Here is a 16,237-nt window from a genome sequence, read left to right as displayed (position 1 = left end):
GATCGTTGGCACGACCTGCGCGGTTGTAGGTGGCGGGCCCGTCGGGTAAACCGGTGCGCTCGAATGGTTCAGAGGCGTGAACGAAGAAACGATTGGCCTACCCCTGTCGTTAAGTGGCGAGTATGGAGGGATGCTTGTACTCAACGTCGTAAAAGTAGGAACCATTGAGGTGCTAGGAGCGGTAAAGGTGGTAAAGTTAGGAATCAAGGGTGTACCCATAGTGTCCTGCGACGCATACACAGAAGATGGCGGCATACTTGTGGCATTCTGTGAATAAGACGACAATGGCATGATCATGCTGTCTGACGTGTACGGAGGAGACATTAGTGCATTGTTAGTGTTGTGTGGAGTAAATGTAGGAACCACTTGAGTGTCAGTAGCATTCAATGGCGTAAAAGTAGAAATTAACGGCTGACTCGTGTGGATCATGTCTATGCTAGTGGAACACAAGGTTGCATACGTTGAAGTCAACTCTTGGACGTAGTTGGTTGGCGCCATTGTCATACAACAATTTGGACTTTCTCTCATGTGATCTGGATTCACGGTTGTCAAACTGCAGACAACCGACGAGTCTTCCAAATCCTTCTCCATGGATTGGACGCCAGCGTTTGGACTCTCGTTTACATTCCCTTCAGACTTGTGCTGGTTATTTCTCCTCCGCATTGTTTGCAGTGTGTTGTGTACGTAGTTTTTGACATCCGTCCAAGATCTTCCACCGAGATCTGGTTCGGCAGCTATACAAGCATTGCACTCCTTTTTGCCTGGAACCTTCATCCCTGTGAAAAATTCACTCAAGTAACGCTTCACTGCATCCTGCTCCCTCTCATTCCAAGGTCTTCTCTTTAAAGCAGGCTTCTGAGCAGTTCCTAAAAAAAGATAAGAGTGTAGAGAAACAGGATTATGTAAGAGCCGTCTCTTAAAATGATAAAAGTATGTTACCTCTAGACAGTGACAGTTCATTATTGATCTTGGAAAAAGCAAGCTTTTGTTTTTTTCATCTGCTTCTGTTTCCAAGACCAAACAACAGAGTCGACCTTGAGTGAAGCCTGTTTTATGAACTCGTTTCCAAAAGGTCCTGAAAGGGATTAGACACATTCTGAACATCTACTGATCCACGACAACTGAGAAAACTGAATATGTTGGTAAGTTGCAAAACCAGCAAGTGGGTGAACATATGTCGTGTCTGATAATGTGTTCTTTTGTACTATTTTGAGTGCAAAAGTGAGTGTTCACAAACTGCAGTGCACGATGAGCACCCGGATGGTGTACTCATAACTAGGACTGGGTAACGGTACTACGAAATAACCTAGTACCAAGTAGCATCGACACTTCTGCAGCCAAACATTAACAATAATTGATCCTTTATGTGCCCAGAACTAGAATAAAACAAAATATTGGTTTGTTTTTGCTCACAATTAATCACCGCAAGCATTCTTTGATTTTAACGCAACTTGTGATTGGTCAACTATCACAGCAGGTACGACCCATAGAGCCAAGATTGCCTACACACGGCTCTGAACACGGAGCCAACGGCTAGCAGGTAACGGTGCAAACAACAGAGCAGAGAGAGCTAACTGTTTCAACCTTGAGGGTAACAAAACTGTCCCACCACCCTGGGTTGGGGAAAGGCAACAATACGGAGAGGCGACTGTTAGTTCTAAACAACAATGCCGCCTCCTATAGAGGTTAGCTTAGATGCTGCAAGCGGCTAGCATCAGTTATATCAGAACTCAAGAGAATTTCTATAACAGCAACAAAGGCTTTTCTCGAAGAGTTCATGATGAAGATGGTTCTTTAAATCACCTGCAATGTATTTTTTGGAAGTTTACAAACACTTCACAATGACGGCTTCTCAGATGGTTTTAATGCCAATTAACAAGAACAGGCGCGTTCGATTTGAAATTCAGGCACTACGCAAGTACATAATGAACAAAGTGTACGACATGGAAGTGAACGCGAGTATAGAGCAATAGAGTCAACCCTTTGAGGATCAAAGAACAAGTTACATGTAACGCAAAAGGATCCAAAAAGGTACTCACCATCTTGTGCAGCGCTGGGTGGACTTGATGGCAGCGTTCGATCCATCTTGAGAAGCTCTTTGCTCACTTCCTCCAGCTGGGACGCGTTCTTTGAGAGCACGTAACACTCCTGGCTGCTCCTTCCCAACAGCTTGGCCACTTGATCTACTTCGACTTCACTGAGGCTCATTAGCTGCCAGCAGCTGGCAATTTGCTCTCTCAACGACGAGGACAGAAGTGCATCTGGGTTTTTAACTCCACACTCCATTGCGCACCTTCGGAAACAATCTAATCCTCTGATGAAGGACGGACCTTCAGTCCGTGCGAACAGGTAGGGGTTAGATGTCGACACACCCGCTTGTTCTCGATTTTGAATGAGCAAGTCGATTGACAAAACCATCCTTTCTGTGAGCAGGACCAGCATGTTCCTCCCATACTGACCCTCGAGCTCCAACCGGGTGAAACTGCTCCCAAGGTCCAACTCCAATTTTGTGCTTTTCCTTACTTGATCTGCTGAGGGCACAAATGTCCCTCTGCTCTTCTTGCTAATGTAAGTTTGCAAGAGCATTCTCCCAATATTTCCTACGCGTCCTCTGTTAAACAGACACACATCTGCCAGAGTGGCCTCGCTGAGCTTTTTCCACGTTGACAAATTCGGACTTTCGTTCAACTCCTTCCTGGCTTCCTCTTCTTCCCCTGCGATGAACCTGTGGAGTTTTATCAAATCTTCTGTCACGGTTGATTTGTCTACTTCCACTTTCTTGACTTCTTGCTTTAGTGATAATGCGAGAGCTTTGCGAGAAAAACACTGGCTCCATTTTGTATCGAGAAGTTGGATGAACTTTTTCACTTCACTCTCGGTTTCACTGTCTTCCGTCATGCGACTTTCTCCGAATGCTATTTCCGCAGCTCGCTTCAAAGAGTAGCCGATCTTTGTGACAAGGGAAACGGTTTTAAACTTACTGGAACTGGGGTCAAAGCCGCTCGCTTTTTTGGCCCCTTCAACGGCTAATTCAAACTTGGACGGTAGACATACTTCGTGCAGGTATTTCACGCTATTGTCGAGCTCATTGACAGCGACCACAAATCGACCCAGTTCCCTCATCTTTTGTGCGATATAAGCAAACTGAGACTTGTCGTGGTAATACTTAGCAGACAACGCGTTGCCATATTTACAAATAAGTGGGTCATTTCTGATATGCCGCGAGATGTCGTCTTGATGCATGATGTGGATGATTTCGTCGCAGCCTCCAGTTAAGAACTCCGACATTGGAAGCAGCCGGGTGGCACTGTGGACTCTTTTTGATCTTTCGGAAGATTTCTGATCTCCTTTTCTGGCCTTGCACGACCTCTCATGTCTCCATAAATCAGTTTTGCGATAAAAAGCAAAGCAGTGCTGGCAAGGCAGGAAGTCGCGAACAGATACGCTGGAATTCTTAACCTGTTTCTTGGTCACAATTTCCCCCCGGCCACTTTTGAGAACTTGGCAATTATGTTCATAATCTCCTTTATTGCGAATTTGGTCAAGCATAGTCTGTCTGACTTTGGTGCCTTTGGGGAAGTGTATCGCATGGGCAACGTCAATTTCTTCCGCGTGTTTCCTTTCTAAGTGCTTGGCAATTTGGGTAAAAGCCATTTTGCAATATAAACAGAAGTGCTTTTTACAGGTGTCTTTCTTCTCATCGCGCTCTCTGTCGGGTCTCGTTTCAAACACTTTCTTGCAGGTCCTTAAGCTGGATCGCGTTGGTTGTTTCCTCTCCGCAGCTTTCCTGCGGCGCTGCAATTGTGTTTCAGGAATCTCCGTAATGCCCGACTCAGACAGAACCTGATCTGTACCATCCGACTGACATGCCACCGCATCCTCCGCCTCATCACTCGAGTCACTTGCCTCCTGGTGGGACCTTTGTTTGTTAGCCCCGGCCCTTTGCTGCGTTTCACCATTGGCCCTCGTCGGCATCCATCCTGTGTTTCCGGTGAGATTCGAACAACCAAAGTTCAAACTCATTATACTTGATAAACCACGACTTGTGTCGTCTGACATCTCGTCCTCCTGCGCTTGCTTCTGGACTTCCATTCCTTGACCTTCCTGTTCGGAAGCTGATTCCCAAGCAGTCTTTTGGGATTCAGTTATATCCTTTCCAACCTTTTGGATCTGTTCATGCTCCCTCACTGTCGCTTGCTCAGTGTTTATACTTGCAGGGAAGCGTGGCATTTTTTCACCATCTTTAGGGCCATCCAAATCTTGTGGGACATTTACTCTCAGAGCACCCTCGTCTTTTCTGGCACTGTCAAGGTTAGAAGTCACCCTAAGAGCATCACTCGAACTTCTCTCTTCAATCAAGCTCCTCTCTCCTTCAAATGACCTCGTCTCACCAATAGTACAAGCCTGTAAAAGAACAAGCATATGTAAGACTCATTGCCAAATCAGATCCCAAGAATCATTTGACTGAGTGTACTTAAAACAAAGGTCCGTTAGGAAATAAATGTAGCGGGGGAAAACAAAACAAAGCTAAACTTTGGTTTGAATTTTGGGTGACTTATTTTTTCTGTACTGCATTTTAAGAATTCTTTGCACATTTTTTCAATAGCTGTTTAACGCATCAGCACCTTGGCAATGCCCCACCAAGATCCAGGCTCATTCAAACACAGGTCACTATTTAGCCCGACGTCGGTATCAAAACGACCCCTAACACCTCTGAAGTCTCGGTACAAAAACCACATGTGACCCATTCGAGAACAGTTAATGGCTTTATTGGATCAAGCAGCGATTTGACATCGTAAATGTCTAACCAAGTATATGTAGTCATGGGGTGTTGGATGAAATGCTACATGGAGAGAACAGAGTACCTACATTCATGGTTTGCAATCGAAACAAATAATTATTTTTACTTTTGATTTCATGAAACAAAGTTTGGGCTTAGCATAGCGGCGTTCTGTGAAACTCGGGACAAATGCAAAACATGGGAACGCCAACGAATGTTTTTCACATAAAAACATTAAGTAATATTATTTTGAAAATGTTTGATGCCAAGATAAAATAAATAAATAAAAATATCCTGACTACATGCTATTTACTGGTGCATTGATCATGATGATGATACATGTTCTAAAAGCATATACAGTTAAGTACCTGCTTCAAAGGGTTCATCTTGTCCCATTACTTCATGTGTTCGGTGTCTTCTTCCATTGGCGTGTTCTCTGCAAGGAAAGAGGACACCAGTCTCTAATGTGCACACATTATCATGAACATATAATATTGAATTCATAATATTGAGTCAAAGTCAGCAATGTACAATTACACATTAGCTACTAACAGCAAGAAGGTATTTTACGTCAGCGGAGATTTTAGCTTTTTATACATTCTGCCCATGCTAGAACAATACGCTTCAGGTTGAAAGGAAGCTACATGGCCCTTTAATTCAGCTATAATTTAACTTTAATACCCACAAACTACCACACAGGTTTTCCTGTTTCATAAAATAAAAGTTGTAATCACACTAAATGACTACGTTAAAAATATTTACACTATTACAACATCACATGAAGGGATAGTGGTGATGTTTAGACGTGTGGTTGTATGAGGTTCTTCTCCACAGTCAGTGTTTTATACTGCAATAGATGGAGTTTGGAGAACCAGCATGGGACACTATATTTAGAATATTTTCACCTCTTAATCTTGATGTCAGAGAGACATTTCTGACTGAAGCCGATATTGACCACCGGACTCCATTGACAAAAACAGTCATTTCCCCTCAGAAGCCACAGGAGCTGCTGGACTTCTGCTGCCTCCATTGGTTAGTTAGTCTGTGCTATTGTGTGACATTGGTGTGTAAAAAAAGCTCAGTTCAGATTCACCAAAGTCACACAATAAAACATACAAACTAACAGATGGAGGCAGCAATAGAATAGAGGTAAAATTACTGCTTTTGTCAATGGAGTCCTGTGGCTATGAAGAGAGCTAAGATAACGGCTTCAGTTCCCGTCAGAAAGGGCAGTGAAAACATTCTAAATATGCAGTTAACTTAAATTGATACTTTTTATATTTTAGTACTTCATACAACCACACTTTAAAACATTTGAGCTATCCCTTTAACATAGAACATATTGTTGTTTCCATGAAAGACCACACTCTTACCTGGATGTGCTGCAGAAGCGAAGTCGCCTTGGAGTTGTGAAAAACATCTTGAGGCGTCGAATTATGAATAAACATGAAACGGTGAAGTCTGTGGATGCAGATCCTGAAGAGACACATTCTCCTTGGTGCAGTTTAAAACACTTGTTTGTTTTGTTTTTAGAAGCGTTGGATTAAGTCATTTCTTTAGTCAGGCTTGTTTACCGTTTAGTATTTTCCATTACTGCTGAAACTATTACGAAACTCCAAAGAGGTTCCAGAAGTTTCACATTTGATCAAGTCAAACCACAAACAGATGGAATTCTAGAAGCATCTGCTTTGTGTCATAATAAACGTCTCGTTAAAATTGTTTAAAACCGCTAAAATATGTTTTGTGTGGAGACTGGACAACCGATGCTACGACAAATAATTCTCAATAATTTTTGTACCGTGTTGCTTCAGCAGCATGACGTGCAATTTTAACGCTTTGTAATAAGTTCATGAATTTGTAACGGAAAGGACCTTGATTAGTATTTTGTAAAAGGTATTTAACTTCATGTGTCACGCACACGCACACGCACACACACACACACACACACACACACACGGGGCAACCAAGGTGCAAACTGTATAACATTTTAAAATATTTGCTTTTGTCCTGGAATTGAAGACTTGAGAAACCTTGAACTAAATATAAATATAAAACTAAACAAAATAAGGCACAAGCTAGTTGTCAGTTACAATAACAAATGGGTGCATGTGTTTTTTAATTTACCAAAACAAAACATTTGAAGGGCTACACATACCTCTTGGTCCAGATTGTAGTCCTCTTTGGAATTAAGCGCCCGCTTTACAACCTTATATTCTCCATTTTTCACAGCCTCCCGCAACGCAGCTGGAAAAGGGAGCAAAGGTTGAAGTTTAAATAAAGATCTCACAATCAAACCTCTTCATAAGACAATGGATTTTTCTTCCTGTTAGATTGGGTTACACCCACAGCTCAGAGCTAATAGTTTTCTCCAATGGCCGGCAGAGCTGCTGCCGCTTCGGGTCCGTGTGACTGAACCCTCTCAACCACAAAAGGCATGTTTTCTTTAAATAATCGTTAATCAAAATTGCACCGTTTATCAGCCAGAAGCTGTAAAAAAACCTCACTATTGTCAGATTGTCATTTTCCCGACGGTCCTCGAACACATCACGAGCAATAAACGCTTCATTCAGTTAGAGAAACCGAAGTAAGCCTAAAAGGGTGATATTTCATGACAACATTTTATTCTACGCGTCTCATTAAAGTTCCAAATAAACCATCTAACAAAACCAGATCCTGTTAAAAAACAACTACATTAAATTCAGAGTTCTTCAGCGAAATGATCGACTCGGCTGAATTTCCTGAAACTTTGACCGCTCTGCGTTCAGCAGCCTGCTTTAATGACCAATTGATTCATTTAAAATACTTAACCAGTAAGTTAATTATGTAAAGAGAAAGCGTTACTACTTCTCACTATGCATTTATATGTATGCATGCAATTATAATATCGTTCATCACAAATTTGTATTTTATTTTATATTCAAACGTGTAATATTTTATGTTTTGCTTTTAATTGGGTGATTTTAATTTTACTATTACTTTATATTGCTTATTCAAAAAGCTTTTGATTTGATTTTCATTGCCAATGTCATGTCATGTCATGTAATGCAATGTCATGTCATGTCATGTAATGCAATGTCATGTCATGTAATGCAATGTAATGTCATGTCATGCAATGTAATGTCATGTAATGCAATGTAATGTCAGCCGTCTGTAATGTAATGTGATGTCATGTAATGTAATGTCAGCCGTCTGTAATGTAATGTAATGTCACGTAATGTCATGTCATGTAATGTCATGTCATGTAATGCAATGTAATGTCAGCCGTCTGTAATGTAATGTAATGTCACGTAATGTCATGTCATGTAATGTCATGTCATGTAATGCAATGTAATGTCAGCCGTCTGTAATGTAATGTAATGTCACGTAATGTCATGTCATGTAATGCAATGTAATGTCAGCCGTCTGTAATGTAATGTCATGTCATGTAATGTAATGTCAGCCGTCTGTAATGTAATGTAATGTCATGTAATGTCATGTAATGTAATGTCAGCCGTCTGTAATGTAATGTCATGTCATGTAATGTCATGTAATGTAATGTCATGTAATGTCATGTCAGCCGTCTGTAATGTAATGTAATGTCATGTAATGTCATGTAATGTCATGTCAGCCGTCTGTAATGTAATGTAATGTCATGTAATGTCATGTCATGTAATGTCATGTAGTGTAATGTCAGCCGTCTGAGGAGTAATGTAATGTCATGTCAGCCGTCTGTAATGTAATGTAATGTCATGTAATGTAATGTCAACCGTCTGTAATGTAATGTCATGTAATGTAATGTCAGCCGTCTGAGGAGTAATGTAATGTCATGTAATGTAATGTCAACCGTCTGTAATGTAATGTCATGTAATGTAATGTCATGCAATGTCATGTCAGCCGTCTGTAATGTAATGTCAGCCGTCTGAGGAGTAATGTAATGTCATGTAATGTAATGTCAACCGTCTGTAATGTAATGTCATGTAATGTCATGTCAGCCGTCTGTAATGTAATGTCATGTAATGTCATGTAATGTCATGTCAGCCGTCTGTAATGTCATGTAATGTCATGTAATGTCATGTAATGTAATGTCATGTAATGTCATGTAATGTCATGTCAGCCGTCTGTAATGTCATGTCATGTAATGTCATGTAATGTCAGCCGTCTGTAATGTAATGTCATGTCATGTCATGTAATGCCATGTAATGTAATGTAATGTCATGTAATGTAATGTCATGTCAGCCGTCTGAGATGTGAACGGAAACAAATACTCACTGGGCGAAACCGGCGGACCCGACAGGATCTCGTCCTCCCCGTTCAGATGTTTCTGGAAGTCGTCCAGAGTCATCCAGTCCAGGTTGAGGTCCATTCCCAGGCTCAAGGTGGCTTGACCCTTATCTGTACAGAACACGGTTTAATGTTAGCCATCACAGAGTAAATAAAGCTTATCCTCCAGTATCCAGTAGAACATCATGGATGTTTCTCTAGTCTCTCATCATGTGACTTTGTAAACAACCAATCAGGAGGAGAGCTAGTAACGTTAGCAGCACCGCTAACGGAGAACCAGCAGGAGGAGAGCTAGTAACGTTAGCAGCACCGCTAACGGAGAACCAGCAGGAGGAGAGCTAGTAACGTTAGCAGCACCGCTAACGGAGAACCAACAGAGGTTCACTTCAGGTACACTATGATGCGTTCAGGCTCTGCTCAGTGAACATGAGTACTGGCTGAAGGCAAACGATAACTTCTCATGATGCGTTCACATGTAATCTAGTAAAATGTAGTGTTGGTGATGAACTAGAATAAATCCAGATGTTTTCACATGAAGATAAAATAGATATTAGAGATGAATTATGATGTTAAACTTCCTAAAGCTCTGAGCTCATTAATACACTTACACAGACGAATTTTGAATTGTGTATGTTTTTATGAAGAAAAAGAAACACTATGAATTACTATAACAAAGTAAAAGTATAACATTTAGTATTTTTGATGGTGTACAGACTTCGGAGCGGTTTAAATGAAGGTAAAAAAGGTATGAGGTAAAAAACAACAACTCGCAGACCAGCTGCTCTAATCAAACAGAAGGGATCTGTTTCTGTTAATATTGATCATCAATGACCAGTAATTAGCATCAGCTGCACCCTTAAAAATCACATTCACATCACGTGTTGAACCTCAGTGTTTGCTTTAAAAACAGAGGTCAAACTAAACTGTAAAACATACCAGATTTCTCAGCGCCCCCTGGTGGGTCCTGGGTGTCCTGATTGTCGTCAAACGCCATGACGAGTCTGGGCTCGCTGTCCTCCCTCCTCTTCCTCCTGTCCTCTGTCGAGGTCTTCCTCTCCCAGCCGGTCCTCTGCGCCTCCTCCGGCCTCTCCTTCCTCTCCCGGGGCTCGTCTCCGGGCTTCATCTTTGCCGCCGACTCCTCCCCCTCCCGCTCCTCGCTGTCCAGGCTGAAGCCGAAGCTCTGGGTGGGTCTGGAGGCTGCAAGGATGGGCAGACAAGTTTATATTTATATGTATTCATATACAGAGGAAATCAAGCTCTTATCGGTTCTTTTTCATTATTTTGGAAAAAAAAAAAAAAAAAAAAAAATCCACATTTCTTTATTATTCTTGATTGTAAACATTCTCAGTGATCATCTTTTACACACTGTGTGTGTGTGCGTCTCTGTGTGTGTCTTTGTGTGTGCGTGTGCGTCTGTGTGTGTGCGTCTGTGTGTGTCTGTGTGTGTGTCTGTGTGTGCGTCTCTGTGTGTGTGTGTCTCTGTGTGTGCGTCTCTGTGTGTGCGTCTCTGTGTGTGCGTCTCTGTGTGTGCGTCTGTGTCTCTGTGTGTGTGTCTGTGTCTCTGTGTGTGTGTCTGTGTGTGTCTCTGTGTGTGCGTCTGTGTGTGTGTCTGTGTGTCATCACACCATCCGATAGCTTGGTCTTCTCCGTCTTCTCCGGCTCTGCTTTCTGAGCTGGAGACTCTTTGCAGGTCTTGGAGATCTTCTCCGTCTTTCCTGATCCCTAATGATCAAAAACAAAAACAACGTTAAAACCTTTTTACTATCCCTCAAACAGGACGAACATTAATGTGACGGACGGAAATGAGACGTTTACATGGACAGAAAATCCAACTAAATACGTTAAAATGGTAAAAAATGGAGGGGTTTTCACATTTAAACAAACATAAGCAACCAGCGTAACATCCCCCCGCACCTTGGTGGGTTTGCTGGCGACCTTCTCCGGGACGGCCTGGTGCGCCGGCTGCCGGCGGGGCGCGCGGTCCTTGGCCTCGCAGTTCAACAGGAACTTCTCGAACAGGTTGGTGGAGCCCGGCGTGTCCCTCGGACCCGGCGCCTCCTCTTTGGCCGCCGCCTCCTCCTCCTTCAGCTTGGGGCCGCCGGAGGCCGCGACGCAGGAGGAAGACGACGACGATGTGGAGGAGGTGGAGGAAGACGGGACTTTGGGCGCCACCACCGCCGTGCTCTCCTGCCCTTTGCCCTCCTGCCCTTTGCCCTCCTGCCCTTTGCCCTCCTGGCCTTTCCCCTCCTGGCCTTTGCTCTTGGCCTTCTTGTGCAGCGTGGAGCTGTCGCTGGAGTCCGAGTGCAGGGCGGCGTCCTCCTTCACCTTGGAGGTGAGGCTCTTGAGCTTCTGGAGGCTGCTCTCCTTCTGCGCGGCGTCGGGCTTCTTGCTCTTCTTGTCGTGGATGAGGTCCTTGATGCCCTGCAGCTTCACTTCCCACTTCCCCTTGCTCTGCTTGGACTTGTCCTCAACGGGGGATTTTTCACCCGACTTTGCCGCCGAGTCGTCCATCTGGGGCGACGGGCCGTCGCTCAGGGCGTCCTCCGGAGGCGCGGCGGCGGCCTCGTCTTCGGAGGTTTCCACCTTCCTTTCCTTCTTCCCTTTCTTTTTCCTGCCCTCCGCTCCCTTTTCTTTCCGGTGCTTCGCTCCCTCTTTCCCCTTTTCCTTCTTGTGTTTTTTGGAGGGAACCGGCTCATCGTCCTCCTCGTCCAAGTCAACCTGCCGCTTTTTCGACTCGCTCTTTTTCTCCTTGGCAGGAGAGGTTAGAGTCGGGGCTTTCTTCTCCTCCTCCTCCTCCTCCTCCTCTTCCTCTTCTTCTTCTTCCTCCTCCTCTTCCTCCTCCTCCCCCTCCTCCTCCTCCTCCCCCTCTTCCTCCTCCTCCTCGTCTTCTTCTTTTTCTTCGTCTGTCTCTGGTGCCGGTAGAGGCCTGACCTCCTCCTTCCGTTTTTCTTTCTTATTCTTCTTCTTCTCCTTGGGAGGCGGCTCCTCTTCTCCTTCTCCTTCCCGGCTCTTTTTCTTCTTCTCCTTCTCCTTGGGAGGCGGCTCCTCTTCTCCCTCCGGGCTCTTCTTCTTCTTCTTCTTCTTCTTGACGGGCTCCTCGGTCGGACGGTCTTTGTCCTCCTCGCTCTCCGAGTCGGCGTCGGCCGTGTCGCTCTTTGTAGGCGGCGGTTTCTAAACAGGAGGAGCAACGTCGCATGTTAATATTAAACAGCGTTTTGTTATTTTTAGCTCTCTGGTTTAGACATACAGCAGCGCTATGATGCCGTCTTTACTCCAACTCAAAGTGTCACCGTATTTATTCACCTACAGGTTTAAACAACACTGTGACATGAGTTTATGTCTCAATCTCTAGTTTCAAGTCTTCTTCAATACAGCATGATGTTCATTTAGTACATTATGGTCATTTAGAGTCAAACAGACCAAAAAGCAGGGGACGCTTTAGGGCGGGGCTACAAGGTGATTGACAGGTGACACCAGAGAGGTTGCAGAAAAGCAAAGATGAAGCTGCAAACTATTGAGTACCTAAAGATAATATGTGGACCACTGCAAATACCTACAGAATGACTTCTTATCATGGACCACTATTACTACTACTTCCACTACTAGTACTTCTAACACTACTACTACCTCCACTACTGTAGTTAAACAATCTATATCTCACAAAGTATTTTATATTTGTATAACTCTCCTGTGAGTTTTACAACCCGTTACTCCTTAAATGCTGTACCTCCACCAGTACTGTTGTTTTGGCGATCACAGTCTCAGTCGTACTCTGAATACCTGACGGTCACTCAGACTCACCACGCTCTTCTTGGCCTCGGCCTCTTTCTTGGCCTTGAGCTCCGCCATGGCCTTCTTAAAAGCCAAGAGGACCTCGCAGCAGTCCTCCAGATGGGCCTCTGGCTCCCACGTGTCATCGTCCGAGCAGTAGTTCTTCCACCGGACTCTGTAGAGCACTTCGCCCTGCGGGAAACGGAGAGGACACGTGAAGCTCCAGACTCCGGTGACGGGCCGCCAGACTGGATCAAAGTCATCTTCCATCTTTTCTTCACGCATTGGTTGTTCACATAAGAGATGCTATATTTTACAAGACATTTTACAAGTTCATTTGGGCAGAAATAGATGAACAAAAGCAGATTAAGAGAGCAAAGCAATGCTGAAACAACAACAACAACAACAACAACAACAACGCAACGTTTATTGTGAAGTGACCAGATCAATATTTTAGATTTCTTTATGCTTCCTTTTTTTGGGGTCTGGACATTATTTTCGCAGTGAAACAGTAAGTGGAAGAGCTGTAAACGGCTCCATGAAGCTTGTGCATACATCAAATGACCCAGAATCAAGGTTATTAAGCGAAACAATGTTTTCTCCCCTTTCATGGATGTAAAGATGACGAGACGTCGGTGAAAGCCTCTGTCTTCCCTCCGTCTCATCTTAAAAACAGGACGACAACAGACACGCACAGCACCATCTTTCTTTGACACGCCACATTTCGTGCGGTCGTCATAACATCCTCCTTAAGTCTGTTTTCACGTTAACACCGTCGCTTCCCACGTCTACGTTTCTGCTTTCCCGGCATCCTGACTGGCACGGCGACACCGACCCTGTGATGATTATGGAGTCCTTTGTGTATAAATCACACTGGGCCAGCGGTAACATGTCACATGCATCACCGCACGGACGTATAAACAAGTCTCTTTTCTTTTTAATGGCTGCATCCTCCTGCAGAGCGGCTGAACCGCCTCCTCGCTGTGTTTGTTTTCTCTCTCCTCCGTGTTGCTGAGCTTTGTTTCCTTCACAGGTGGCTCAGACCCCGGGAGCCTCCAAAGGGACTCCGGGCCCATTAATGACTCACTGGGGGTCGCATTAGCTCCTTGACCACGTGAGCCTCAGCTTGCACCTCTAGCGGGTCCCCTGAGCCGCGACACAAAGCTGCAGCTCTTTTAATCCGCCACCGAGTTCATTAGACTAAAACCTCCGGTTCTAAAACACAGCTAAACAACCACAAACGATCTGGAGTCACTTTCTGGTCTCTCCTGCACAGTTAATCCGCTCATTATTTAGGTGCATTTACATTCATATTTTGTGTTTTGTTTAAGAATGCATTTCTTAAACCTGCAGCTGGAGATGTGTTTATTGCTCAACACTACTTAAACGCAATGTTTCCCCCCCTGAGTTAATGATGGAAGTCGCTAACAAATCAGCTTTCTCATATATTGTATTGCTGTTTTACCGCAGTACCTATAGTCAACATTTATTGTTTCTATATCTATCTGTCTAATCTACACCGTTCTGGCACTTGCGAGAAAAGATGTTGGTGGGTAAAAACAACGTTTATGAGCTGAAGTTCAAGCGAGCGTTTCAGTTATCTGCTCATCCTGGAGGTAAGAGAGGATGTGGACAACGTATTGTGCACTTTGCTCCAAGTTTGAGGGCAAAACCGACTTTTGACAAGAAGATCAATCTAGTTTTGTTCAGTTGGGCAACACGTTTCCTCTCTGACAGGTACGTTGCTCCTCTCCCAACTGTTTTTTTCCATCTTTGGATTACTTACATTGACGTTAACCAATTATTCAGACTCAAACACCACCGACCTGCCACTCATAAGCAGCTTCATAATCCCACACCGAGGGGCCGGTTCATGTTGAAGTGTGAAAGCCTGGCGCCGTCTTGTGACTGTCAACAGTATGAGACGTAATAATAGGAAAAAATAACGTAAACAAACTGTAATTACCTTGTAAAAGGTAATTAACCGTGAGATCCCCCACAATCAACAACAGAGCTGGAACATCTATCTATAACTATGATTATTAATAATAATATAATTTGGAGGTTCTCAATAAGAAACCACTCATTTTTTATGAATCGAATAATTAAGGCAGGATAACTGTAAACTTAAACATCACACTGATGTAAATAAGTTGTATGAAAGGATGAAGTTCAAGAGTTTATTATCGGTGATTTGTTTTTTCTTTCTTTTGGGAATACATGAATATCAGCTACTAAGCAGCATATCTAAAGCTATAAAACATATTGTAACTTAGTCAAAGGTTACTAGATACCTTTCATTGTTGTACCAAATGTAGCTGCAATATTATATCTATATGTTTAATTAACGTTGGCTTGACCCACGTGACTGTGTTCCTAGAAGGCACCACATCACTTTAATATCCTGTATTAATATCCTGAGAGATAAAACACATGTGTATCATCCAGGAGGGTTAATCTGGTAAAGCACAGGTCAGCCGGACAGTTTAACACATAAAACCCTCTAGGAAACATCTCCACCCACTATACTTTATGCTCATTTTGTTGTGATCCAGCTATATATTGTGCACGTTTGTTATTATTCTTTTTTTTTTTTTTATAAATCGTGCATTTTTCTTGTTATTGTAATCTATTTTGTTTGTAATCATTGTGTATTTTTTCCTATTATTGTGTTCTATTTTGTATATAATGTGCAGATTTCTTATTATTCCATCCTATTTTTTGCATAGCTTTACCTGCATGCATAAGTGCTGCTGTAGCATATAACTACATAATGAATAAAGTACCTCTATCTATCTTTGCACCTAAAGATGACAATGGTGTCAAACCAGAAGACGTCGTCCTTGTCCCCAGCAGAACGGACATCACGGGGACAAGTTGTGCTTAAAAAAACAACAACAACCACAACAAAAACAACAACAACAGCCACCAAACGCTAAAGGCGGACGAGACGCTAAACAAGCCGTTTAACGCATCGAGAATGCGGCTGTGACGCGTTGTGGAACAGGCGGTTATCGTGACGGATGAGTCCGGGCTGGGCGTCGTGAGAGTCGGGTAGAAGAGACCCGACGCCAGCCATGTTTAGCGAAGCTAGCTCGCGCTCGTTACCTCTTCCACGCGCATGTCGATGATCCTTTCCACCTCGTACACGTCTTCCTCCTCGTCCTGCTCGCTGTCCGCCGGCTCCACCTTGTCAGCCTCCGCCATGGCTGAAAAAAAACTACAAAAATCGATCTATTTTTCTTGTTTTCTGGGGGTTTTCTTCAGGAGGATCCGGCGCTAGTAAAGGCCGCACTCAGCTCGCGCACCTGGCGGTAACCGTTGAGCTCTGCGGGCTCAGCTACCGCCCGCTCTCACCGCGGTGCCTTCAAGCGCCGCTCGAAAATATTGTACATTTCTAAATCACTTTCACAATTGTGATTTCGG

At 43.7% G+C, this 16,237-nt stretch overlaps 1 protein-coding gene across 1 annotated transcript in view; it reads right to left on the bottom strand.

Annotated features, from left to right (window-relative positions):
• The window catches only part of mphosph8 (M-phase phosphoprotein 8), a 24,537-nt gene extending 8,418 nt beyond the window's left edge, over positions 1-16,119 (bottom strand). Inside the window, exons 1-7 of the mRNA XM_079215463.1 lie at positions 15,920-16,119; positions 12,842-13,003; positions 10,955-12,211; positions 10,666-10,762; positions 9,977-10,237; positions 9,029-9,151; positions 6,936-7,024 (exon numbers count right to left, since the gene is read on the bottom strand). Coding sequence (XP_079071589.1) covers positions 6,936-7,024; positions 9,029-9,151; positions 9,977-10,237; positions 10,666-10,762; positions 10,955-12,211; positions 12,842-13,003; positions 15,920-16,018 — 2,088 coding nt within the window. The 5' untranslated portion in view covers positions 16,019-16,119. The remainder of the gene's footprint in view (positions 1-6,935; positions 7,025-9,028; positions 9,152-9,976; positions 10,238-10,665; positions 10,763-10,954; positions 12,212-12,841; positions 13,004-15,919) is intronic.
• Positions 16,120-16,237: the final 118 nt, after the last annotated feature.

Source organism: Taurulus bubalis (assembly GCF_910589615.1).
Source record: "Taurulus bubalis genome assembly, chromosome: 1".
NCBI lineage: Eukaryota > Metazoa > Chordata > Actinopteri > Perciformes > Cottidae > Taurulus > Taurulus bubalis.
The sequence above is the reverse complement of the archived record's forward strand: the minus strand, read 5'-3'. Positions and strand labels throughout refer to the sequence as shown.